This window comes from Mus caroli, unplaced genomic scaffold (assembly GCF_978045245.1).
Source record: "Mus caroli unplaced genomic scaffold, Mus_caroli_1 scaffold_1, whole genome shotgun sequence".
Taxonomy (NCBI): domain Eukaryota; kingdom Metazoa; phylum Chordata; class Mammalia; order Rodentia; family Muridae; genus Mus; species Mus caroli.
Window position 1 is genome coordinate 33,514,780 of NW_028227256.1, and position 24,442 is coordinate 33,539,221.

The following is a 24,442-nucleotide window of genomic DNA, read 5'->3' on the forward strand; positions in this document are numbered from 1 at the left end:
CTGAAACTTGCTATGTAGACCAGGCTGGCCTTAAACTATCAGAGATGCACCTCTCTCTGCCTGCCTCCTGAATACTAGAATTAAAGGCATATGCTATGACACCTGGCCCTTTTCATATGAAACCTGCTGAAGAAACAGGGAATAGAATGACACATCTGAGCACAGTCAAGGCTACCCATGGCAACAGAGGCAACACTGTGTACCAGATAGGGGAAATGTCAACGATTTCCACTGAAATCAGGAGCACGGTAGGGCTGCCCACTTCCTCCACCCTCATGCAGTACAGTGCTGGCGTCTTCACTAGAGCAGTAAGGGAAGAGAGGCAGACAGAAGAAATATAAACAGGAAGGGAAGAAATCAAAGTATCCTTATTTGCAGATGTGATTTTAAAAGAGACTATCTCCAGAGTGTGGTACATGCCTTTAATTTCAGCACTTGGGAGGCAGATATATGATTCTCTGTGAGTTTGGAGTAAACCTGGTATACATATCGAGTTCCAGGCCAGTCAGGGCTACACAGTGAGACCTTTATCTCAGAGAAAGAGAGAAATGGTGGTGGCAGTGGTAAGGTAACCTGAAGACTCTACCAGAATACTTTTAGAACACTGAGCATCAATACTTTGAGCGAAGCGGCGGGCTGCAAAATGAACATAGAAATCATCGGCCAATCTAGAAACCAACAGGAAACAAGCTAAAAAGGAATCAATGCCTTTCCCAATACAGGCCACAGGCCACCTCCAACCTTGGACTAACCTAACCAGCGGAGTGAGAGACCTGCTCAGTGAAGAACTTCACACACTTGAAAAAGAAACTAAGGAAGAGCTGGAAGTCTAAATGGCTGTCCTGCCAAAAAACAAATCACAGGTCCAGAGCAATCACTATTCTTCAAAGAAACAGAGAAACAAATGATGTTTATCAAAGAACAAAAGATCCCCAATAGCCTTGGCAATCCCAAGCAACAGTGCTTGGAGGGGTCACCCGAGCTGGTTTTGAGGTACAGTGTGGAGCCATAGTAATAGAAACCCATGGCACTAGCATAAAAACAGATATGTATGTCAACGGAACAGAACAGAAGTCCACATAGAAACTCATTCAGATATAGCCCCCTGACTTTTTGAAAAAAAAAAATGCTAAAAGTACTCATTTGTGCTGGGGAAACTGGATATTGGCACATAGAAGACTGAATCTAGATTGCTCTCTCTCACCCTGCACAGAAAACAACTCCAAACGAATTGCACACCCTAACATAAGACCTCAAGCTCCAACACTGCTAAGGAAAAAGGCATGGCAAACACTTTCAGGTCGCGCTTCAGGAAAGGCTTTCTGAGAGCTCGGCTGCTCAGGAAGTCAGGCCACAATTGATGAATGAAATGTGTCATGAAATTAAAAAGCATTTGTCCAGAAAAGGAAATCTGTCAATCAAGAGAAGAGGAAGCCCATAGAACTGGCAAAAACCTCTGCCAGCTACACATCCGAAAAACGCTTAATCTCACAATTACAGAACTACAGTTAAAACAAAACAAAAAACAGCAAACAGATAATCCCATTAAAAACAGGGGCCATGGGGCTGGTGAGATGGCTCAGTGGTTAAGAGCGCCGACTGCTCTTCCAAAGGTCCCGAGTTCAAATCCCAGCACCCACATGGTGTCTCACAACCATCCGTAACGAAATCTGATGCCCTATTCTGGAGTGTCTGAAGACAGCTACAGTGTACTTACATATAATAAATAAATGAATCTTTAAGAAAAAATGAAAAAGAAAAAACAAAAACAACAAAAAAAAACAGGGGCCATGCAGCTACACACAGAACGGCTACACACAGAACTCACAAAGGAAGAAATACAAATGGCTAATAAATATCTTAAAGAGCGTTCAACATCTTTAGCCATCAGCGGAACTCTGAAGTGCACTGAGGTCCCATCTCAGCCCAGTCAGAATGTCTATCATCAAGACAAGTGATGCTGGGCTGTGGTAGCTCGTGACTTTAATCCCAGCACTCAGGAGGCAGAGGCAGGCAGATCTCTGAGTTTGAGGCCAGCCAAGTCTACAGAGTGAATACCAGGGTAGCCAGGACTACACAGAGAAACCCTTTCTCAAAAAAAAGAGCGAGAGCGCGAGATGGAGAGGGAGAGGGAGAGGGGCAGGCAGCAAACTGGTGTAAAGCAGTGCAGGTGAGGCTGTGGGAAGGGGCACTGACTCACTGGTGGTGGGAGCATTAATTGGTGCAGCACTCTGGAAATCAGCATAGAGGTTTCACTAAAAGCTAAAAGAAGAACTACCGTATGATCCGACTGTGCCACTCCTGGACACACAGCCAAAGGAGCATCTCCTACCTCAGAGATACACACTCACCTGTGCTCAGTACTGCTCTGTTCACCAGAAACAGGAAAAAGAAAGTGTCCGTTAACTGGAAAATGGGCAATGAAAATGTGGAACATATGCACAGCTCTAAAGAATCATAATATCTGCAGGAAAACGGATAGAATTAGAAAATATTAAAAAAACTAAATGACCCAGGCTCAGAAGACAACACTGCATGCTCTTTCTTGTATGTGAATCTTAGCTTTGAACTGAGTTTTCTGTGTTTATTTGAAGTGATTGTCTAGAGGCCAGGAGACTAGAAAGGGATCCTGATCAGGGGTGGTGAGTAGAACGAATAAAAATAGAAGTGTGGAACACCATACCGGTATGGAAAGGCTCGAGTAGGGATGGATGAGCAGAGGAGGAGGACTAAGGCAGGGGGAAGACAGAGGAGGAGGACTAAGGCAGGGGAGACAGAGGAGGAGGACTAAGGCAAGGGGGAAGACAGAGGAGGAGGACTAAGGCAGGGGAGACAGAGGAGGAGGACTAAGGCAGGGGAGACAGAGGAGGAGGACTAAGGCAAGGGGGAAGACAGAGGAGGAGGACTAAGGCAGGGGAGACAGAGGAGGAGGACTAAGGCAAGGGGGAAGACAGAGGAGGAGGACTAAGGCAGGGGAGACAGAGGAGGAGGACTAAGGCAGGGGAGACAGAGGAGGAGGACTAAGGTAAGGGGGAAGACAGAGGAGGAGGACTAAGGCAGGGGAGGACAGAGGAGGAGGACAAGGAAAAAGCCACAAGAAGGCTACTTTCCAAGCTGGTTTTAAAACATCATGACGATGATGATGCCACCACAGTTCTCCTCAGGCTGGGATCTGTGTCAGCTGGGAAAGTGCTTGCCTAACTTCACAAAGCCCTGGGTTGGAACTCCAGCAGCACACAAGCTGGGTGTGGTCAACAAGGAGGAGGTGAAAGCAGAAATATCAGCAGTACCGCATCATTCCTGGCTACGTAAGGAGCTCAGGGCCAGACAGGTGCACATGAGACCCTGTCTCAAAGAAAGAAAAAGACGCCGGGCATGGTGGCGCACGCCTTTAATCCCAGCACTCAGGAGGCAGAGGCAGGTGGATTTCTGAGTTCGAGGCCAGCCTGGTCTACAGAGTGAGTTCCAGGACAGCCAGGGCTATATAGAGAAACCCTGTCTCGAAAAACAACAACAACAACAACAACAAAAAAAAAAAAAAAGAAAGAAAGAAAGAAAGAAAGAAAGAAAGAAAGAAAGAAAGAAAGAAAGAAAGAAAAAGACGACAAACATAGAAGCACCCAACAATGCAAGTCACAGAAATAATTTGGGTAAAAAGTTCAAGAGAAACTCAGTACCACAGCCTGGTTACTCTGTCCCTCTAAGAGGTTGGTCCCTCAGAATCCAGAGCTTCTCTGCCCCAGAAACACACCAGAGTCCCCTGGGAACTTTAGACAGGCCTGCTGTGAGGGAGGTGCTGAGCAAGTTACAGGCCTTCACTCTGAGCTTGGGCAGCCCAGGATGCAACAGAACCTGAGATCCCTGAGGGAAAGTGAATGGGATGCAGAACAAGGCCAGGTGTGGGAAGCTTCAAAAGGCAGGGAGCTGAGGGAGACGACAGCCAAGCTGGAGCAAAGCTTGAGTGACTGACTGTCCTCAGTCCAGCCGGGCCCACAACCCTGACCACAGAGCACAGACCAGCACATCCAGACCTTGGCCAACAGCCCCCTCCACAGCTAGTGAACCCTAAACAATCTGAGGAGTAGTCAGGAAGTCTGAAGCAGGTGATGAATGGGTTCTGCTCATTCTCTAGATAACTGCCTAAGTCCTGTGATGTGCCAGGCTCCCATGGCTGCCAGGAACCCCACAGAAGGTTAGAACTGAGAACAACACAAAGACAAGATCCCCATGGCTGTGGAGAGGACTTGGCAGGTAAAGGTGCTTACTGCAGTGTCTTGTGATGCAAGTTGAATCCTCTGAACCCCCGTGGAGAAAGGAGGGAACAGACACCCACAAGCTGTCATTTGACCTCCACATGTGTGCTGTGGCATGCACACACAAAGACACATCACAAAGTAACTTTTTAGTTGTTGAGATAGCAGTTCTCACAATGTAGCCCAGGCTGGCCTGGATGGACCTCCTTGTTTAGACCAGGATGGTTTCAAAGCCACAGAAATCTACCTGCCTTTGCTTCTTAAGTATGGGCCTAAAGGTATCTGCCACCACAGCTTGCAGAAATAAATGTGTTTGGTCACCAGCAACACATGACAGCTATGGTGGAACACACTTGTAATTCCAGCACTTGGGAGGCAGAGATAGGAGGACTGGAAATTAAGTTATCCTTGTTAAGATACTGACTTTGAAGCCAAACTGAACTATGTGAAATCCTGTCTCCAAAAAGAAAGCAGGTAGTACAGGAGTGGATCTTGGAGGAGTTGGGGAGAGAAATATGATCAAAATATAAAATTCTCAAGGAAATAAGAAAAAATAAGCCAGGCAGTGTGGTGCACACCTTTAATTCCAGCCCTTGTGAGGCAGAGGAAGGCAGATCTCTTTGAGTTTGAGGCCAGCCTGATCTACAGACTGAGTTCCAGGACATCCAGAGCTATAGTAACAGTAACAGTAATAATGTCCTAGTTAGGGTTTTACTGCTGTGAACAGACACCATGACCAGGGTAACTCTTAGAAGGACAATATTTAATTGGGTTTAGTTTACAGGTTCAGAGATTCAGTCCATTATCACCAAGGTGGGAACAGGGCAGCATCTAGGCAGGCATGGTGCAGGAGGAGCTAAGAGTTCTATGTCTTCATCTGAAGGCAGCTAGCAGAATATTGACTTCCAGGCAGCTATGATGAGGGTCTTAAAGCCTACACCCACAGTGACACACCTATTCCAACAAGGCCATATCTTCTAATAGTGTGATTCCCTGGGCTGAGCATATACAAACCATCACAAATAGTAATAGTAGTAGTAATAATAATGTTATTATCATATCAAATTTTTGACTTACAAAGTCCAGTCCTCTTGCTTTAACTTAGTCTCTGCTGCTCTGGTAAAACACCAACCAAGCCTGACTTAGAGAAGAAAAAGGTTTACGGCCTACATGTCCTTATCATAGTCCATCAAGAGGAAAGTCAAGGCAGGAACCTGCTGTAGGCAAGAGTTGAAGTAGAGACCGTGGAGAATGTTGCTTACTTCAAGGCTTGCTCAGCCACCTTTCTTGTACAACCCAGGAACCCCTGCTCAGGACTGCTATCACCTCTGGTGGGCTGTACCCAACACATTAGTCAATAATCCAGAAAATGATCCACAGACTTTCTTTCAGGGGCCAAGTGAGATGGGCAATTCTTCAACTGACTTTCTATCTTCCTAGATTATATTAAGTTGACAAAACTAAAAAACAAACAAACAAAAACCAAAAAAAAAAAAATCAAAAAGACAAACAAAAACCAAAACAAAACAAAAAACCAAAAAAAAACCTAACCAACAAAATTGACCCTTAGTTAGGTTGACACACAAATATATTAAACTATAATCTTTCTTATCTTGTTTTGTTCAAGATCGCAATATAAAATACAGTTCTACTTTTAAAAGTTTCATTATCTTTAAAAACGTCATTTTGTAAGGGGCTATAGAGACAGTGAAGAGGCTAAAAGTACTTGCTACTCTTGCAGAGAATGCAGGTCCAATTCCTACCACCTACATGGTGCCTCATACACATCAGTAATTCCTGTTCCAGGGAATCCGAGACTCTCTCTTGACCTCTGTGGGTACCAGGCATGAATGCAGTAAACATACACACATACATACATATACACATACATACATACACACACTCATACATACATACATGTAGGAAAAACACTCATACATATAAAAATAAATAAATCTAAAAAATTAAATTAAAAATTGAAAGTCCAGTGCCTCTTTAAAATATTCATATTTAATCTTTTCCTCTCTCCTCTCTTCTCTCTCTCTCTCTCTCTCTCTCTCTCCCTCCCTCTCTCCCTCCTTCCCTTCCTCTCTCTCTTTCTCTTTCTTGGTTTTTCAAGACAGGGTTTTTCTGTGTAGTGTCCTGGAATTAGCTTTGAATTCATGGAGATCTGCCTGCTTCTACCTCTGGGTCCTGAAATTAAAGATGTGCACCATGGCCTGGCCTCATATTCAATCTATTAACAGTTGGCTCCTGTAAAATTCTAATTAAATCATATAGTTTCTTATTCTAAGCAGGAAGAATCAGGGCACAGTTACAATCAGATCAAACAAATCTAAACTCCAATAGTGGCAACCACTCAGTGCCTGACATCTGGGGCTCACTCATGATCGTCTGGGCTCCAGAGATCCTCGGTGGTCTTCTCTCCTGCTCTGTCATCCATGACATACGTAGTTATCTCAGCCCCGGCCTGGCTCCACTCCAGTTGGTGCTGTCCTTGGTTATCATCCCATGGTCCTGACATCTCCAATATACTCAGGTCTCTACTATAACTGAGGCTGCACATTCACCAATGGCCTTTCCTGGCCTCTTTAGGGGCTCAAACTCTTGGCACATGGTACCAAACTTAAGTTTCTTTCCAAGACTCCCTTAATTCTGGGACTTCACTGCAACTGAGGCTGTACCTTTACTAATGGCCTCCTGACCTCTCTAAGGCCTGCCACATCATGCCAAAGTCTCAGCTGCTCACCATCAACCTTTCGTGCCTTCAAAACCAATAGAATGTGGGAGTTTCCTACAGATGATGTATCTTGATGCTGTTTATTAAAATCACAGCTGATTTTTCAGCACCAGCCAAGCAGCATTAATTGTCTCAGTAAAGCCACAAGCCAGGCCTCTGTTGTATGCAGTGGTTTTTCTTTTCTTTTCTTTTCTTTTCTTTTCTTTTCTTTTTTTCTTTCTTTCTTTTCTTTTCTTTTTTCTTTCTTTCTTTTTTTTTTTCGAGACAGGGTTTCTCTGTGTAGCCTTGGCTGTCCTGGAACTCAGTTTGTAGACCAGGCTGGCCTCGAACTCAGAAATCCGCCTGCTTCTGCCTCCCAAGTGCTGGGATTAAAGGTGTGCACCATCAAAGCCTGGCTATCTGCAGTGTTTTTACACTCTCCTGTCCTAGTTAGGTATTGAGTGCTGTGATAAGATGCCACCCAAAAGCCAACTGGGGAAGAAAGGGTTATTTTACCTTGCAGATCATATGCCATCATTGAAGGAAGTCAGGGCAAAAACTTGAGACAGGAGCCTGGAGGCAGGGACTGAAGCAGAGGCCATGGAGGAGTGCAGCTTACTAGCCTGTTCCCATTTCTCAGCCTGCCTTCTTATGTACCCCAGGACCACCTGTCCAGAGGTAGCACTACCCATAGTGGGGCTAGGCCCTTCCACATCAATTATTAATCAAGAAAATATCCCCATAGGCTTGCCTCAGGCCATTCTTAGAAAGGTATTCTTCTTAATCGAGGCTCCTTTCTCTGAGATGACAACTGATCTCTTGTCAACACATTACTATTCAACTACATTTCCTTTCTTGTTGCCCCAAAATGTTGTGTTAATATTAATATCACAACATAAAGCACTCCAACGTTAAAAGTCCCACAATCTTAAGAACTCAAACATTTTCAAGGTTCAGTCTCTTTAAAATAATCCAAAGTCTCTCAACTATGGGCTCCTTTACAATCAATAGCATGCTACATACTTTCTTATTCCAAAAGGGATGAGTCAGCACAGGCACAATCAAATCAAAGCAAAACCCAAGAGAGTCAGATGTTGGGACTCACGATCTTCTGGGCTCCAGGGGGTGTGAGTAGTTCCGTAGTTCCATGTCTCCGCCTCCACAATCCACAGCACACACAGTAATCGTATGGGCTAAGGCTGGCTCCACTCTGCAGCTGCTGCTGACCCTTTGGTGGTTATCTCATGGTATCTCCATCAATAAGCCTTCCTGGGCTCTCTTCTGGGATTCCGACCTTGTCACATAGTGCCAAGCCTCACCTTCTCTTTATAACCTCCTTAATCCTGCACCTTCACTGCTGGCTTTTCCTGGTGGCCAAGACTTGAATTCTTTCTTTCAGGACCCTTTCCAATCCCGTGATGCCAAGACCACCACTGCCTGGGAGATTCATCACACGCTTGCCTACATACCAATATTATGGAAGCAAGCCTACATACCAATATTATGGAAGCAACTTGTCAATTATGGTTCACTTCTTCCAGATTGACTCTAGCTTGTGTATAAGTTGACAACAAAACATAGCCAACACCCTTTTCAATCAAGGGCCCACAGACAGCCCATTAAGCTCCAAGCACTCAGTGGCTTTTTCAGCCCAACATTTTCAGCTCTTTCCATAATCCTTCCCAAATGAACAGGGCCAGCTGTCACAGCAACACCCCACAACCAATTTTCATCCTGTTTTGTTTTCTGTTGCTGTGATCAAACACTGACCCCAAGCAACCTGTGAAGAAAAAAAGCTTGATTTGGCTTATACTTCCCCGCCACAGTCATCCCTGGGAAGTCAAGGCAGGAGGAACTCAGGCAGCGCAGGACCCTGGAGGCAGGAACTCAAGCAGCAACAGAGGGGTGTTCCTTACCAGCTTGCTCAGCCTGCTTTCTCACACAGCCATGAGTGGCACCTCCCACAGTGAGCTGGGCACTCCCATATCCATAATTAATCCTGAGAAAAGTCCACTGACTGACCTACCAGCCAATCTGATGGAGGCAATTCCTCAACTGATATCTCCTCTTCCTTCATGACTGCCTTGTATCAAGTTGACCAAAAAAACCCAACCAACCAACCAAACAAACGGACAAAAAACCCCTAACCAGTGCACCCCCAAAACTATTAGTGATGATAAATCATAAAACAATTTATTTAAAAAATAAAATAGTACAATACTAGACTAAACCCTGGCAACCCTCCCACCCAGAGGCCCCGTGCTGTCACTATCGTCTGCGTTTACGTGTTTGCAGGAACCAGTCTCTCCTTCCACATGTGAGTCCCAGGGATTGAAGGACGGCATCAGCCTTGTGGTGAGCGCCTTTACCCACCGAGCATCAGCCCGCGCTCCTGTTGTCATGGTGAAGTGCTCCAAACTGGAGCACAAATTAATATACTGGAGAACGGCACCGAGTAGACACAAGTATCCCTCTCCAGCCACTCTGGGACAACATATTCCTCCATCCCTCCCACTCCCCCACCTCCCTGTGCACGCACACACACACACACACACACACAGCTCTTTGTGATTATTTTGTGTAGCATAATTCATGTGTTGCTCACATGTTTTATGTGTACATATTTATGAGTTTCTTTTACCACTTGAACATCCACCTTAAGTTATGTCCAGGCAAAGGTCCTGCTCTTCTAGCAGGGTTAACTTTTATCCCCTGGGATCCTAGAAAGGTCAGGCACACAGGTCACATGACCGAGGCTTTCTAGGCCACCTGTCTACAGTCACAGGTGTTAACTTTTTTTTTTTTTTTTTTTGGTTTTGGTTTTGGTTTTTCCAGACAGGGTTTCTCTGTGTAGCCTTGGCTGTCCTGGAACTCACTCTGTATACCAGGCTGGCCTCAAACTCAGAAATCTGCCTGCTTCTGCCTCCCAAGTGCTGGGATTAAAGGAGTGTGCCACCACTGCCTGGCAACATATTTTTAAATTTAAATTATTTTATTTATTTACATTCCAGTCATTGCCCCCTCACCCCCCCGGCATTAACATTTATATTTACAGTTTAATTCACCCTTCTTAAAAAATGGATTTTGGTGGTTTGTCACTGTGATCTTAGCCTCTCTCGGAGGCTGAAGTTGGAGAATCTCTTGGGCTTGGGGCTCAGGAGTTAAGTGGGACAGCCTGGGTTATGAAGGAAGTTCCAATTTGTTTGTTTGTTTGAGACAGGGTTTCTCTGTGTACCCTGGCTGTCTTGTAACTCATTATGCAGACCAGACTGGCCTCAAACTCAGGGATCTGACTGCGTCTGCTTCCCGAGTGAGTGCTGTGAACCTGACCCAGAATAAGTACGGTTTTAATAGCACCACTCTAGAGCAGCAGTTCTCAACCTGTGAGTCTTGATGTTTTTAAGGATCAAGTGACCCTGTCACAGGGGTCGGCTAGGACCACTGGAAAACACAGACGTTTACATTATGATTCACAACAATAGCACAGTCATAATTATGAAATAGCAATGAAAATAATTTTAAGATTGGAGGTCAAGTCACCATAACATGAACTGTATTAAAGGGTTGCAGTGTTAGGAAGGTATGAGAACCATTGCTCTAGAGGTAAAAGCCTGTAGTCCCAGTATACATGAAATTGAGGCACGAATTCAAGGAAATAGCCAGGCATGGTGGCACACGCCTTTAATCCCAGCACTCGGGAGGCAAAGGCAGGCAGATTTCTGAGTTCAAGGCCAGCCTGGTCAACAAACTGAGTTCCAAGACAGCCAGGGCTACACAGAGAAAACCTGTCTTGAAAAAAAAAATTAAAGGAAATAAAAAAATTATGTATATACCAAATAATTATTTTAAAATAAGTTGCTTTATGATTTATTATCACTAAAACTTGTGGGAGTACACTGGTTAGTTTTTGTGGCCAACTTGACACAAACTTTTGAGACAGTTTCCAGTAGCCCAGGCTGGGTTCAGACTTGCTACGTGGCCAAGGATGACCTTGAACTTGTGAGCCACTGAGATTACACTCTTTTGTGCTTTGCTGGGGATCAAACCCAGGGCTTTGTGTATGCGCCACAAGCACTCTGCCAACTGAGCAACATCTCAACCTTTCTCTTGTCATAAGAAGGAACTTTATAAACACCGTCTAGGAGGTGTGAAGAGCTACTAGAAGGGAGGGAGGAAGGGGGAGAAAGTTGAGAATACACAAGAAGCCATGACAGACAGACAGCAACCAAGGCAGGAAGGAGTGTCCAGAGACACTGTTCAGAAAAATAAACTAAGTTCCTTCTTAGAGTTGAATTGCTCGCCCACTTTCAAAGTATCCAAAGAATGTCCTGGCCAGAGTCATGCTGTCTTATTCCAACCCCCTCCTCCTCCACACATAGGATAGATTCTGGGATAGCATGGGCTGCGTAGGCGAAAGTGAACTCCATTGTTCTAGATCGGTGGGAAAGGACTTAGGTGCCATTTGCTCCTTCTCTGGAGAGTTAGGGGTCCCCAGCTGCGGGAGAACAGTGCCTTCTTCTACCCCATGTCCTCCAGTGGGACAGGACAGAGGTAATGGCCAGCCTCACAGCTCAGCAAGCATGAGGACCACTCAGCCAAGACACAGTTAAACAAACACAAAATCATCACCTCTAAGCAGTTAACTGCTAAAGAACGTTTGCTTTCAAACCAAATTCTACCACAAGAAAAACCTCACAAGAACGAGTCTAGTTAATAAACAGGTATGGTGAGGCTGCAGGACAGAAGGTCAGCATGAAGAAAAGCCACTCATATTTTGCCATGTTAGGAGTGACAGTGTGAGAGGCTTGCTTGCTTTGTTTTTAGTTGAATATGTATATGTAAGTCTGCAATTTTCAGGAGGAGCCCATGGATTCCAAAGGGTCTCTGGTCTGCTAGAACCGAAGTTATAAGCAGACTGCCTGATGTGGGGGTATTGGGAACTGAGCCTGAACCCTCTGCAAGAGTGGTAAGAACTCTTTTTGCTGAGCTATCTCTCCAGCCTCAGTATTTAGAAATAAATTTAACAAAAGAAGCATAGCTCATGTCTACTGAAAACTCCAGAGTATGTGGGAAGACATCCCATGTTCATGGACTGGAGGACAAGATTGTTACTATGGTGTGTGGTTTACATGTTTCCCCCAGGGTTAGAGGCTTAATTTCCAAAGCCATGGCATTGAGAGATGGGATCCTCACAGGAGATGAAGTCAGGAAGGAAGAATTCCTAAGAATGGGTTGATTATCTTGGGAGGGGCTTCCCAATCAAAGGCTGAGTTCATCTGCCTTCTCTCGCATACACTGCAATGCCCTCAGTGACCTTGTGACACATAAGCAGAGTCCTAGCCAGAAGTGGACCTCAGGCTTAGACTTCCCAGCCTCCAATACACTGAGTGAAATACATGTCTACTGTTTCCAAATAATCCAGTCTGTGGATTTCCTAAGGCAACACCAAACAGACTAAGACAGAGGCAGCACTACTTGGGTAGCTACAGACCAAGAAAAGCTCCAGCTGTTATTTTTACATAAAACGTTAAGAATTCCACAATGTCTCAAATGAAAATGTGGAAACTCTCAATTGCTGCAAACATTTCAGGAAGGATGAACACACCTCATTTTTGAAATCTATAATTAGTCAAGAATTCGGGGTGCTAGTATAAAGACAGACACATTAACTGTGGTGGTTTGAATATGCTTGGCCCTGGGAGTGGCACTATTAGGAGGTGTGGCCTTGTCAGAAGAAGTGTGTCACTGTGGGAGCCAGTCTTCTCCTAGTCCCCTTCAGTGGTAGAACTCTCAGCTCTTTCTGCACTGTGCCTTTCTGAAGGCTGTCATGCTCACACCTTGATGGCAATCCTCTGATCCTGTAAGCCAGCCCCAATTAAATACTGTTCTTATAAGAGTTGCCATGGTCATGGTGTCTCTTCACAGCAGTAAAACCCTAACTAAGACATTAGCCAATGAGGAAACTTAGGAATCCAGAAAGAGACCCCCTACATCCATGGTCAATTGGCTTCCAACAAGTCTGCCAAGACAATTCAGTGAAAAGGGAGGGGCTGGGACAAAGGTGCTGGGATGACCAGGTGGCTCCGGCACAAGCACCAAGCTGAGCCTCAGTTCCACACCACGCATACAGGAGGGGAATTCAAAGTCAATCAAAAGGCCTACATTTATTTTATTTGTTTGAGACAGGGTTTCTCTATGTAGCCCTGGGCTGGCCTGGAACTCAGAGATCTGCCTGTCTCTGCCTCTCAAGTGCTGAGATTAAAGATATGCATCACCACCGCTGGGATTTATTCATATTTTAAAAGACAGGGTCTCACCATGCTGCTTTTGGCTGATGTGGAACTCACTCTGTAGACCAGATTGGCCTCAAACTTGCAGACATATGCCTGCCTTTGCTTCCCAAGTGCTACAATTAAATGCATGACCCTCCACAGGCTGGCCAAAGGCCCAAATTTATGATTTAAAAGGAGAATCTTCTAGAAGAAACCACAGTTGTCAGGATCAGGCAATGGCATCTTTAAATTTGATGTCAAAAGTACGTACAGGGGGGTACAGGGTACAGCGGAAACAGACTGGTGAACTGAACTTTGGCAAAACGAAAGCTGGGATTAAGGGTCTGGGCTAGAGGCTGCTCAATAGACAAGACTGCTTGTTCTGCACGAATGAAGATCTGAGCTCGAAACCCCAGCATCCATGTAAAAAGCCAGGCACAGTATGTGTTCCTGCCTAGAACTCCGACATTGTCCACGAACTTGCTGGACAGCCAGTCCAGCCGACCGAACTATCTCAGGGTAAGGCAGAATAAAGCAGGCATGAACTTTTAAAACATTTTGCAAGAAGTCAGAGGTAAACATTACAGACTATGTGATAGTATATACAATAGCCATTGTGGTGTCGAGCATCCTGATCCAGGCTTTTAATCCCTAGCATTCTGGAGGTAGAGGCAAAGGCAGAGGTAAGTTTGAGGTCAACCTTATCTACATAGTGGGTTCCAGGTCCGCCAGGGCTACATGGTGAGACCCTGTCTCAAAAGAAAAAGAATTAAAGACCAGTCTCAGATATATGAAATAGTCTGGGATGCGGCATAAGATCCTGTCCATAAAAACAAAAGAAAAACCAAACCAAACTAAGTAACTAGTCTCAACTAGGCAAAGCCTTAGAGACAGTAGGTTCGAGGATGCCAGGGACTAGGGAGAAGGGCATCCGGGGAGGGTCTGACTGCCAGTGTCTATACAGTTCCTTTGGGAATGACAAAAGCATTCTGTAGTAGACAGCAGAGTTGGCTGAGCTGGCAGAGCACACCAGTGAGTGAGCCCTACAGCCAGCCAGCAAGCTCCAGGTTCCTGCTCTGACCTCCCTCAATGATTGGCTGTGACCTGAAAGTTTAAGTCAAATAAACACTTTCCTCTACAACTTGTTTTTGGTCAGTGTTTTATCGCAGCAACAGAAAGGAAACTTGAAAATGTCCCGATTTGACAGCAGCAGATTCTGGGTTGCTGAGCTGAGAGCCATATCCTTTCTTCCTTGGTAAGGGTATTCCATTTATGCTGCTGTGCATTCAAGGACTGCCCAGGGGATGGTTTAGCGAAGAAGCCCGGGGAGGCCTCGGTGGCAGAGGCGTCTCTGAGCCACAGTCTGCAGAAACAGCTCAGGCTACTCCAGAAGAAACCAGGCTATTTCCTGCCAGAAGGCCCTGTAGGGAAAGGCTCATTAAGCCAGAGCTGGGGGTGCAAGTACCATTGAAGCATTTCTGGAAAGGGATAGAGGATGTCTAGGAGGCTCAGCCTTCCAGGCATGAGCATCTGATGTTTCTTTGTATAGTCTTTGTACAGTCTAAACGGTTACTTCCTTGCCAACTTTGCCATGTAAGGAACTGAATGACCAGATTTTTTTTTTTTTCTTTCTTTCTGAGACAGGGTTTCTCTGTATAGTGCTGGCTCTCCTGGGACTCACTCTGTAGACCAGGCTGGCCTCGAACTCAGAAATCCACCTGCCTCTGCCTCCTGAGTGCTGGGATTAAAGGCGTGCATCACCACGCCCGGCTGAATGACTGGATCTTAAGGCACAGACACAGGCTGTGGCGGGAACTGTGCTCATGTAACTGCCTGTGGAATCCTGGGGGTTGGCTCCAAGATCCTCCTCAAAATCTGACACTCCTCAGGTCCCCTACACAAAGCCACACACACTACACATCTTCTTCTTCCTCAAATCATGTACCTTCCATAGTCTTCAGTATTTAACACAGGGGCAAGGCTGTGTGACTTGTTATGCAGTATTGTTTAAGAGACTCATTCTATCATCATCATCATCATCATCCCTGAATACCTGAAGGAAGACTGGAAAAGTGGGTTTCTTAGGTTTTGTCCTAGAGGGTTGAGTTGGTGGGAATGGAAACCACACACAGTCAAGGTGTTCAAAGGACACTGACAGTCAGAAAATATGACAAACAGCCTTTGAAGCTCGTGGCCAGTTCTGTAATGAGAGGAATGTCCTGGTAAGCTGGGCATGTTGGCACATTCCTTTAATCCCAACAGTCTGGCGCCAGAGGCAGGCAGAGCTCTATTAAGTTCAAGGCTAGCCTGGTCTACAGAGTTGAGTTTCAGGACAAGGCTATGTAGAGAGACCCTGTCCTTAAAAACTGAAAACAAACAATCCTGGTAAAAAGGGAAATGTGTGCTGGCAAGATGGCCCAGTGGGTAGAGGTGCATGCCACCAAGTCAGACAACCTAAGTTAGATCTGCAGAACCCACAGGGTGGGAGAGGAGTCTAATTTCCACAGGTAGCCTTCTGACCTCCACAAGTGAGCTGTGGCATGTGTGCACACACAATATGCATGTACATGTACACGCACAATCAAGAAAGGCAGTGCATATAACCTATAACAAGCAAACAACCATTGTGCGCTTCCCATTCTGTGCCACTAACAGCCAAGGTACAGATTAATGAAACATGGACTGACAACAGAAAGACTGTGTGATGTCTTGACCTGAACCAAGCTTTACATGGGGCAGGGGCTCCATCTGGGGCTTACTTGGTCTCCAGGCAAGTGAGAGTGAGGGCAATCCTGCCCTGTGCAGTTTACAGAGGTGGTCTAACAATTCCTAAGTCCTGGCTCCTGGAGGCCAGCCACACCCAGATGCAAGTCCAGTCCCCACTCTGCTTCCCCTTTCTCTGATAGTAGCTTCTGACTCCATGCCCTCCCTCCATGCCCTCAGAAGGTCATCAGCCTTCTGAGGACAAGGGTTGGCCTGGGTTACCCTGTCCCCTGCCATCCTGCTGGGCCCTAATGCAGGTGTCCTCCAGGTATCCCTGAGATAAAGACCAACAATGTTCCTGAACATTCTACCCTCCAAGCTCATCAAGACCCCCTTCTCAACACATCCTACTCTGAAACATCAAGCTACTCTGGAATACTCCATCCAGCCTTCAACTCCCCTCCCTCACAGGATGTGCGGAAACTGAGTCCCACTGCTGACAAAGGAAGTGGGTGGGAATAAACGCAATTGAATAAGACCTTCCACAGGACAGTCAGCAGAGGACAGCCCTGGGTGCACACATCCCCCAGGGGCCAGGGACTTGCGTGTGGAAGGGGTCAGGTGATTTATGGCCACAGGTGGTAAGCGCAAGGCCATCCTGACATTTTGCCTTGAGCTCTGCTGCGCTCACAGAGCCCACCCCCTATTCCCCCACCCCCAGGGCCTCCAGCTGTGCGTGAGCAGAGCTATCTTCTGTAGCCATCCTGGATCTAATGTAACCTTAGACAGCATCCTGTGTTGGGATGCAGCTGAGCAGTCAAACATGCCTGACAGGTAAGAGGCCTGGGAGGAGTAGTGGACACTGTACGCTTGCACTGCTGCAAAGCCACCAAACAGCTTCTCACGCTAAAACCTGTTCCACGACCCACACGACCTCCTCTGCCCCTGGTGGCTACAGTTCTATGAATTCCCCTTCATGTAAAATAGAGGTATCTCCTTTTGTTAGTGTTTTATTCCAGTCAACACAAGGTTTCCAGGGTTCATCTGTATCTCAGCCTGTGTTAAAATTGCCTTCCTTTTCATGACCTAGCAATGTTCCATCACATGTCTATTCTGTCCATCCTAAGTATGTATTGTATTTCAACATGCACACAGTATGTCACATTCTTGATCTACCTGTCAGGCATGCAGGCTGCTTCCTCCACCTTTTGTCTGCTATGCACAATGCCATGGTGAACACAGGTGTACTGTGCTCTGCTTTAGTTAGTTCTTTTGTGGATCAGACCTGACTTCCTCCTAATCAGTAGGGATCCTGACCTCTAGGCCAGGCTTGTGTGGACAGGACCCCAGGCTTGGTTCTTAAGGAGCCAAAGCTGAGAATCCAGAACCTGGGAGCTACTTTGTATTCCTCCTGATTGGGCTGTAGGAGAGGAGAGTGAAGGAGACACATGCCACAGCATGGAAAGGGGTGGACAAGGAAAGCCTCTGTTTCCAAAAGGGCAGGCATGCTGCAGAGGCGGCCCCAGGGCTACAAAGGGCAGCGCAGGCCACAGGGGCAGAGGTTACAAAAAGGGAGAAGACGCTTGGACTGGTGGCTTGTCAGGAGCCCTTAGTGAGGGGCCCATAGGGGTGCCTGGAATGCTCTGATTTGACAGATGGCTCCAGTTTGGCAACCCCTGAAGCAGAGGAACACAATGCAGACACTCAAAGCACAGGGGGCTCTGGCATACCAGGGGCTATAACCTTGGCCCTCGGAGCTGTGTGTTTGCATGTTTTGGGGTAGAGGGTTATGGCTGGGCCAAGGTGGAGTCCAGTCCTCTGAGAATCCCTCTCATTGCCAACCCTAAGCAACCTCCAACTGATTACATAATATTTTTTGGTGCCAAAGTGTCTGGGTTCAGGTAGCAAATGATGACAGCTGGGGAAGATACAGCCACTAGCAGGACATGCAATGCTTCTCTGGAATGCTGAGCAAGGGACAGACCTGAGGCTGTCACTCAGGGGACTGACATGAGTGCGTTAGGGTGGAGAGGCTGCTCTTGAAGCCCCTTAATGATGGTGCCAGCCCAAATTCTACTCTGACACACTATGGCTCTCCTTTCTGGGTCCCTGGTAGAACCCAGATGACAAACTGTCCCTTTTGAACCAAAGCCTGCCTGGATCAGAACTCACCTTCCTGGACGTACAGGGATCCCAGGAGGCCATGAAGTCAGCCTGGACTCAGTCATTGAGAACTGGACTTAAGCCTGGCGAAGGTGCCAAGGAGCCAGTTGGCTCAGCTTGTCACTAACACTGGAGACAGAGCCAAAGATGTGTGGCCTGATGTCTGTAGCACAGGTGATGCAGTGTCCCACAGCATGTGGGTGGGGCTGGGGGTACAGGCTCCAGAGTGCATCTGGGCACTTACCAGGCTGACGGAACAGTCCATCTATACTGAGATCCCAGAGGAGGCCAAAAGCTCTTGAAGATGTTTCTGGAGGCCATGTTAACAACTAGGGACAAAAAGAAAAGACACCTATTTATTTAGTTTGTTTGTTTGAAAACAGGATTTCTCTGTGTAGTTCTGGCTATCCTGGAACTCACTCTGTATACCAGGGTAGCCTTGAACTCACAGCAATCCACACGCTCTAAAAATTTTTTATTACAAGTCATGGTAGCAAACTTCATATATACAATGTATGTATGTATGTATGTATGTATGTATGTATGTATATATGTATGTATGTATGTATGTTTTGGTTCTTTGAGGCAGGATCTCATTTAGCCAAGCCACTGAATAGTTAAGGATGACCTTGAACCCCCACAACCCCCTCCCAAGGTGGGAATTCTAGGTTTGAAGCACCAGGAACAGCTTCATACATGTGTTAAATAGGACTCATTTTAATGCTTCCAAGTCACTAGGGTGAAGGATACAGTCATGATTGTTGCTTTACAGAAGTCAAGACTCCTTGTCCCCTGCCCAGGGCCACACAGCTAGAGGCTAAGTGGGACTCTGTACCTAGACTTTGATCATCCAGGCTGTGCCTGGCTCCAGCTGTGGCCGTCTCTAGGCCAGCACTGGGGTCAAGAGCTCATCCTCTAGGCTCAGCTAGGATGATTCCCATAGTCTCCTGTTTCCAGAACATGTCCCCACCCCACTCTCCACCCACTACCACACACAATGTGGAGACTGCTGGAATCTGGTGGCAAGGAATCACTTGCTCAGACCCGCTGTTCACCTGGTGTGTGCAGCATGCCTACAAGAGGCCCTGGAGTAAGGAAGAGGCAAGCCCAGGGCCACTAAGTCCCAGTGACAATAGGACCAATGGAGTGTCAACTGAACAGAGGTGGTAAGATCTAATGGTCACTCCTCATTTAGAATGGACCCTAAGTGGGCTGGACAACCTGTGACTCGCCTAATCTAGCTGCTTTGCCTGGACCAGGTTAGCTAGTCTCCCATTCAGAAGTCCAGTCGGGCCTGGCTTTACCTGGCCATGCTCCTGGGGAGGAAAAAGAATTCTGCCTTGAGTGGCCACCCTCCCCATCCCTGGTTCTCTTCCTGCCTGAGGCCTAGCCATTTCTGACTTCCTAGTGAGGATCCCTTGCAGTGGCTTTAGGGAGACCCCAGTGCTTTTCTGTCCTCAGTAGCCTGACAGAGCAGCAGTACATGTGTCCTTGCTGCTGCTGTTCCTTGCCCAAGTTCTGAGCAGAGCTAGGGATCTGGGGGGAGGGGACAGGTTTAAGGACCAGACAGGCTGTAGGACTTTTTCGTTTAACTCACATTGGACTGTCGGCTTCACCATACAGAGCTGATGCCCAGGACTTGGCCAAAGCAACACAGAAGTCAAAGTGGCAGAGGCTGAGCTTGCACCTGAGGCTAGGCCTAAACTCTGTTCCCCTTGTGTACCTGCCTGGTCCAATGGACACTGCACAGGAGCTAGGGGAGACCTCTCCATGCACTCCATGGCCTGGGTTTCAGACTCTAGTGGAGACTGAGTCACAAGAAGGGAGGGCACTTCTCTCCTATCAGGGTCATACAAGGATCCTCTGTGGGCGATGTCTGAGAGGGGTTCTTTGTGCCTCCCAATGGCCAATTGTGCATTTTGTCATATTCTGTGGAAGGAGCAGAGAGAGACTGCACTGCGGGTGTAGAATAAAAGCTTGACTGTTCCTGGCTCCTACTCGCCCTGCAGGCCCAATCTCCCCACCCCAGGAGCTGGGGGAGGGGCCGAGGGGACAGCTATGTACAAGGGTTTCAGGGGCACAGTGTCCTTCCCCTCCAGGACAGGAGCACCACAAGGGTCCTGAGAGGTACAGAATGAACTCTACCTGGAAGGCCAAGTTTAAGAAGTGTCTAAACAATTTGCCTGGCATGCTAGCCCTGATTGACAGCTGGGCTCCAGGCCCCAACTGCAGCTCTGGTACCAGCTGGAACTTGTGATCAGTATCCCCAGACAGGGACAGGTCTAGGCAGGGGCCAAGGCAAGGCAGATGCAGGACATTTGGATGGAAGCATTAGGTCCTGGGCTGTCTGCTAGCCTCTCACCTACCAAACGTTTGTATTCTCAGGCAGAAGGTGTGTTGCCTCGAGGCAAAATGTTCCTCCAGGGAGGAACCTGGGGCAGAGGGAGCAGCTGGTCTTGATTTTCCAGACCACCTACAGCTTCATAGAGAGCAGCAAACCCTTAAACTCCACTGAGTCTATAGCAATGAACTCATGAGCCCCAACCTCCACTGCTGCAGAGGGGCCTGGGAGCCCCTTCCAACTGTGCTCCCGAGATGATCCATTCATGACTGTGACAGCAAGAAAAGAGATGGTGCTCATGACGGACTCTCTGGCTGAATAGAATGCACCCAGTCACTCAGTTCTAAGCCTACTAGGAACACCAGGCACCCCAGGAAAGCCACACCCCTTACCCAGTGGTCACCCAGTAGAGATAGTCTGGGAGTTGCTGAACAGACACTTCCAGGCAGTCTCCATTTCTGGACTAAGCAGGCTCCTGAACCTCCCGGACGTTGGCACATGGGGCATTATGGTGATCAATCCCTGCCAGCCCTCCACCATCCTCTGTATCAGAAGCATCCAAGGCAAGAAGACCGAGGACCCAGCCAAACAGACCCTGGAGCCTGCCTGGGCTGTAGGGCTGCCTTATTTCTGCCACCTAGCGGCAGGCCTGTGCTTCTCACCTGGAACAGCCACTGCAGCAGAGGCTGAGGGCAGTCAGCAGCATGCAGGTAGAGGTTGCTCAGGAGGCCATTGTGTAGGAAGGAGAGCTGCTCGGGCAGCGAGGACCTGTGGGGTCAGAGCAATTAGGTTAGGTTAGCAATTGTAGCCTCTCTCAGCAGAGGCCTCTAACCAGCAGGGCTCAATGGACTTGCTGGAGTCACCTCTGCTTCAAGAGGAAGCCATGAAGCATACAGGTACACAATGAGGACAAAGATACTTTTAGAATTCTTGGCATGAAGTATCATGGGAAAGAGAAAACTAATCATGACATTGTCTGAATAGTTTGTTGTCTCCAAAGCTGCTCACAAACCACCTCCGGTGCTATACTGATTGTATTTTTGACCTTGTTACATGACAAAGAGAAACCAAGGAAAGGACCCTGGCCAGGTAAGAGAAACAAGGGGCAGGGCATCTGTGCCTGAGGCTCCTTCTGGGGTTCCAGCTGCAAGGGGTGGACAGGATTACCCACGGGCACCTGCGTCTCTGGGTCCAGTTACAGAGTGTTTCCGCCTCGTCTTGTGTTTTTCTGACACAGAGGGGACACCTGAGAGGATGGGAAAATAACAGAAAGAGGCCTAGAAATGGGGCATCTCGGAAGGAAATACCCAGGAAGGATTCCATGAGGGTTCTTCCACTGTGCCAGATGCACCCATCCCAGGAGTGCATGTGTGTGCTCAGGCCAGTAACATGGCTTTAAACAGAACCTGTGTGTGCAGTCCTGCATCCTGTCAGAACAGGCTGCTGGCAGGGACATTAGCTGTGGCAGGTCACCCTGACCTGTAGGACAACCTCTCCCCACCCCCCACTCTTGAGGGGTTAGTATATGGTGTAGTGTGTGTAGCTTTGGAGGTTATGTTGGACTCTGTCACCTTCTGAATTCCTGATCACTTGAAACTGGGGGTGGGGTAGGGTGCTCCACCCTTTCAGCATTTCATGCTTTCTCTCTAGAGAATAGCCCGAAGATGGACAACTTGGATTCCAGAAAATGAAACCATGAAGTGAATACTCAGACAGCATCCTATGTCCCAATCCTCGTTGGCTAGCCCTCTCTGCTCTACTCCTTCTCTGAAAAGGACATCATACTGCCATCTGCCAGGAACAGAATGCTCCAAAACCAAGATTCCTCCTGAGCCAAGCTGCTGTCTCTCTGAGCCTGTCCAGGCCATTCACAAATTATATATATAATTTAAAGTCATTTAAATTTGGAAGAGAAAGAGACATTGTGCCTGTGTTCACAATGGGTTAACTACTGTGAAACAGACTTTCCTGTGTGTGCACGGATCCCACCCGTTCTGTTCCAGGTACCTGTCACAAAGATGCTTTCTTGGCACAGGCAAAAGAACAGCAGCCCCTAGCAAATGAAGTCTGAGTGCTTACACACTGACAGGCCTGCTAGAGGCATGTGTCAAGGCCACTGGAAATCTGGAGACTGGTAGGGGGTCCGGGAGATACTAGCTCTGGCATTCTGCTGGGGTGGGGCACCCTGCCAGCTGCTCAGTGGGGGAAGCAACTATACTGCTGCTTGGGGCAACACATTTTCAACTGCTGCTCTGAGGGAGTGTCACTGTGTCTCTTTCTGCTTCTCTGGATTACCAGTGCACTTCCTGCTGGAGAAGTGAGAGCTGCCTGCAAGTTCATCTCTGTTGAGGTTGACTTCACCCATAAGGCAAGGAGCCAGGGAGGCAGAGGCCTTGCCCCACAGTGCATTGCAGCACATGGCTTTCTAGGTGCTCTGCTAAATGGGCTGCAAGAAGTGATATAGGACTAGAGAATGAGGGAGTGTAGGTCTCTGGATGTGAGAGGGCCTGCTGACCATAATGACACAAGGGCCCAGTACAGACACTGGCTTGACCCTGAAGAGCAAGGACAGGCCCCAGAACACTCTTGGGCATGGAGGCCTGGAACAAAAAGGAAGCTATGCCCTGAACCCTCAAAAACCTTAGGTGGCACAGTCAGTTGTCAGATACATAAGAGCCAGTGTCCGATCCCCACAGCAAAAGCAGTGATTCCGGGCCAGAGACAGCTCAGCTGGTAAAGGCGCCTGCTACTAAGCCTGATAACCCAATCTGATCCCTGGGATCAATATGGTAGGGGAGAACTGACTGAAAGCTGCTCTTTGCTCTCCATTAGCTTGCTGTGGTACATAAACACACGCACTCACACACAACAGACATATAAATAAATGTAATAAAAAAATTTAAACAACATTAACAAAATCTTCAAATAAGAACACTTGATGCTGGGTCCAAGTTCACACTTTTGCCAATGCTGAGGTCAAAAATTAGCTTGAGAATGTCGGAGACTCTGAAGAAGGGGGTGGGGGACAGCAGATGCCACACAGTCCAGGCTGAGCATGAAGCACCCACCTGTCATCCCCGGGATGCCAGTGAAGAGAAGGTTCAGTGGGAGGCCCACAGCTATGACTGGGAATGAGAGGGACAGGGCACAGCCACACTGCTAATCCCCAGCCATCACAGCTATGACAGAGGGCAGAGATCTGTTTCCTCACTGCCTGTTGCAATAGAAGGCAGGGAGGCAGAAAGTCAGCCGAGAGAGAGAGAGAGAGAGAGAGAGAGAGAGAGAGAGAGAGAGAGAGAGAGAGAGAGAGAGAGAGAGAAGAGAGGAGAGAGGAGAGAGGAGAGAGGAGAGAGGAGAGACAGACAGCAAATGAAGGACTAGCTTGGTTCACATGGTAGGCTTCTGAACAAAGCTGCAGCCTCCTTGGAGTGTCTGACCCTGATACTGTCTAAGGGAAGAGTCTTGCAGCTTCTGCCTGCAAGTCCACTGTATGGGCAGCAGTCCCATTAGGAAGAGTTTCTAAATGGCGTGTGAATCCCGGGGACAGCAGAAGGATAAACACCAAAGGGAACTATTTATACAGTATTACTTTCTGGGTCCTGGCCAATTTTTCAGATGCAAAGTTTCAATAAAGTGCCCAAACAGAACAGAACGAATAACAGAATGAATAGCATGCATGTCTGCCTGTGCCTGCTTTTTTCTCCTTTGTTTAAAGAGTGTAAATACCACCCCATCAGAAGCCCAGGTCTGCCAGCAAAGTGATCCAGCTTTGTTGCTTCCCCTTTGTTTTCCGGGCAGGGACCTCTGTCATGAGCAGGATGGTCTACAGTCCATAGCTAGCTTCAATGTGATAACTCCCTTCTAGGAAAGGTGTGCACACACGGCAAAACAGGATCCTGGGCTGTGGAGCATCGAGATAATACAGGTGCTACATGTTGAAGGCAGACAGACAACAGACACACACACACACTCTCTCTCTCACTCCCCACCT

General features: G+C 47.4%; 1 protein-coding gene across 3 annotated transcripts in view; it reads right to left on the reverse strand.

Annotated features, from left to right (window-relative positions):
• Fam178b (family with sequence similarity 178 member B) overlaps positions 1 to 24,442 on the reverse strand; it is a 122,439-nt gene that overhangs the window by 55,199 nt on the left and 42,798 nt on the right. For all 3 annotated transcript variants that reach the window (XM_021158105.1, XM_085836364.1, XM_021158096.2), the window contains 2 exons: positions 21,114 to 21,219; positions 18,355 to 18,439 (listed from right to left, as the gene is read on the reverse strand). In XM_021158105.1, coding sequence (XP_021013764.1) covers positions 18,355 to 18,439; positions 21,114 to 21,219 — 191 coding nt within the window. The remainder of the gene's footprint in view (positions 1 to 18,354; positions 18,440 to 21,113; positions 21,220 to 24,442) is intronic.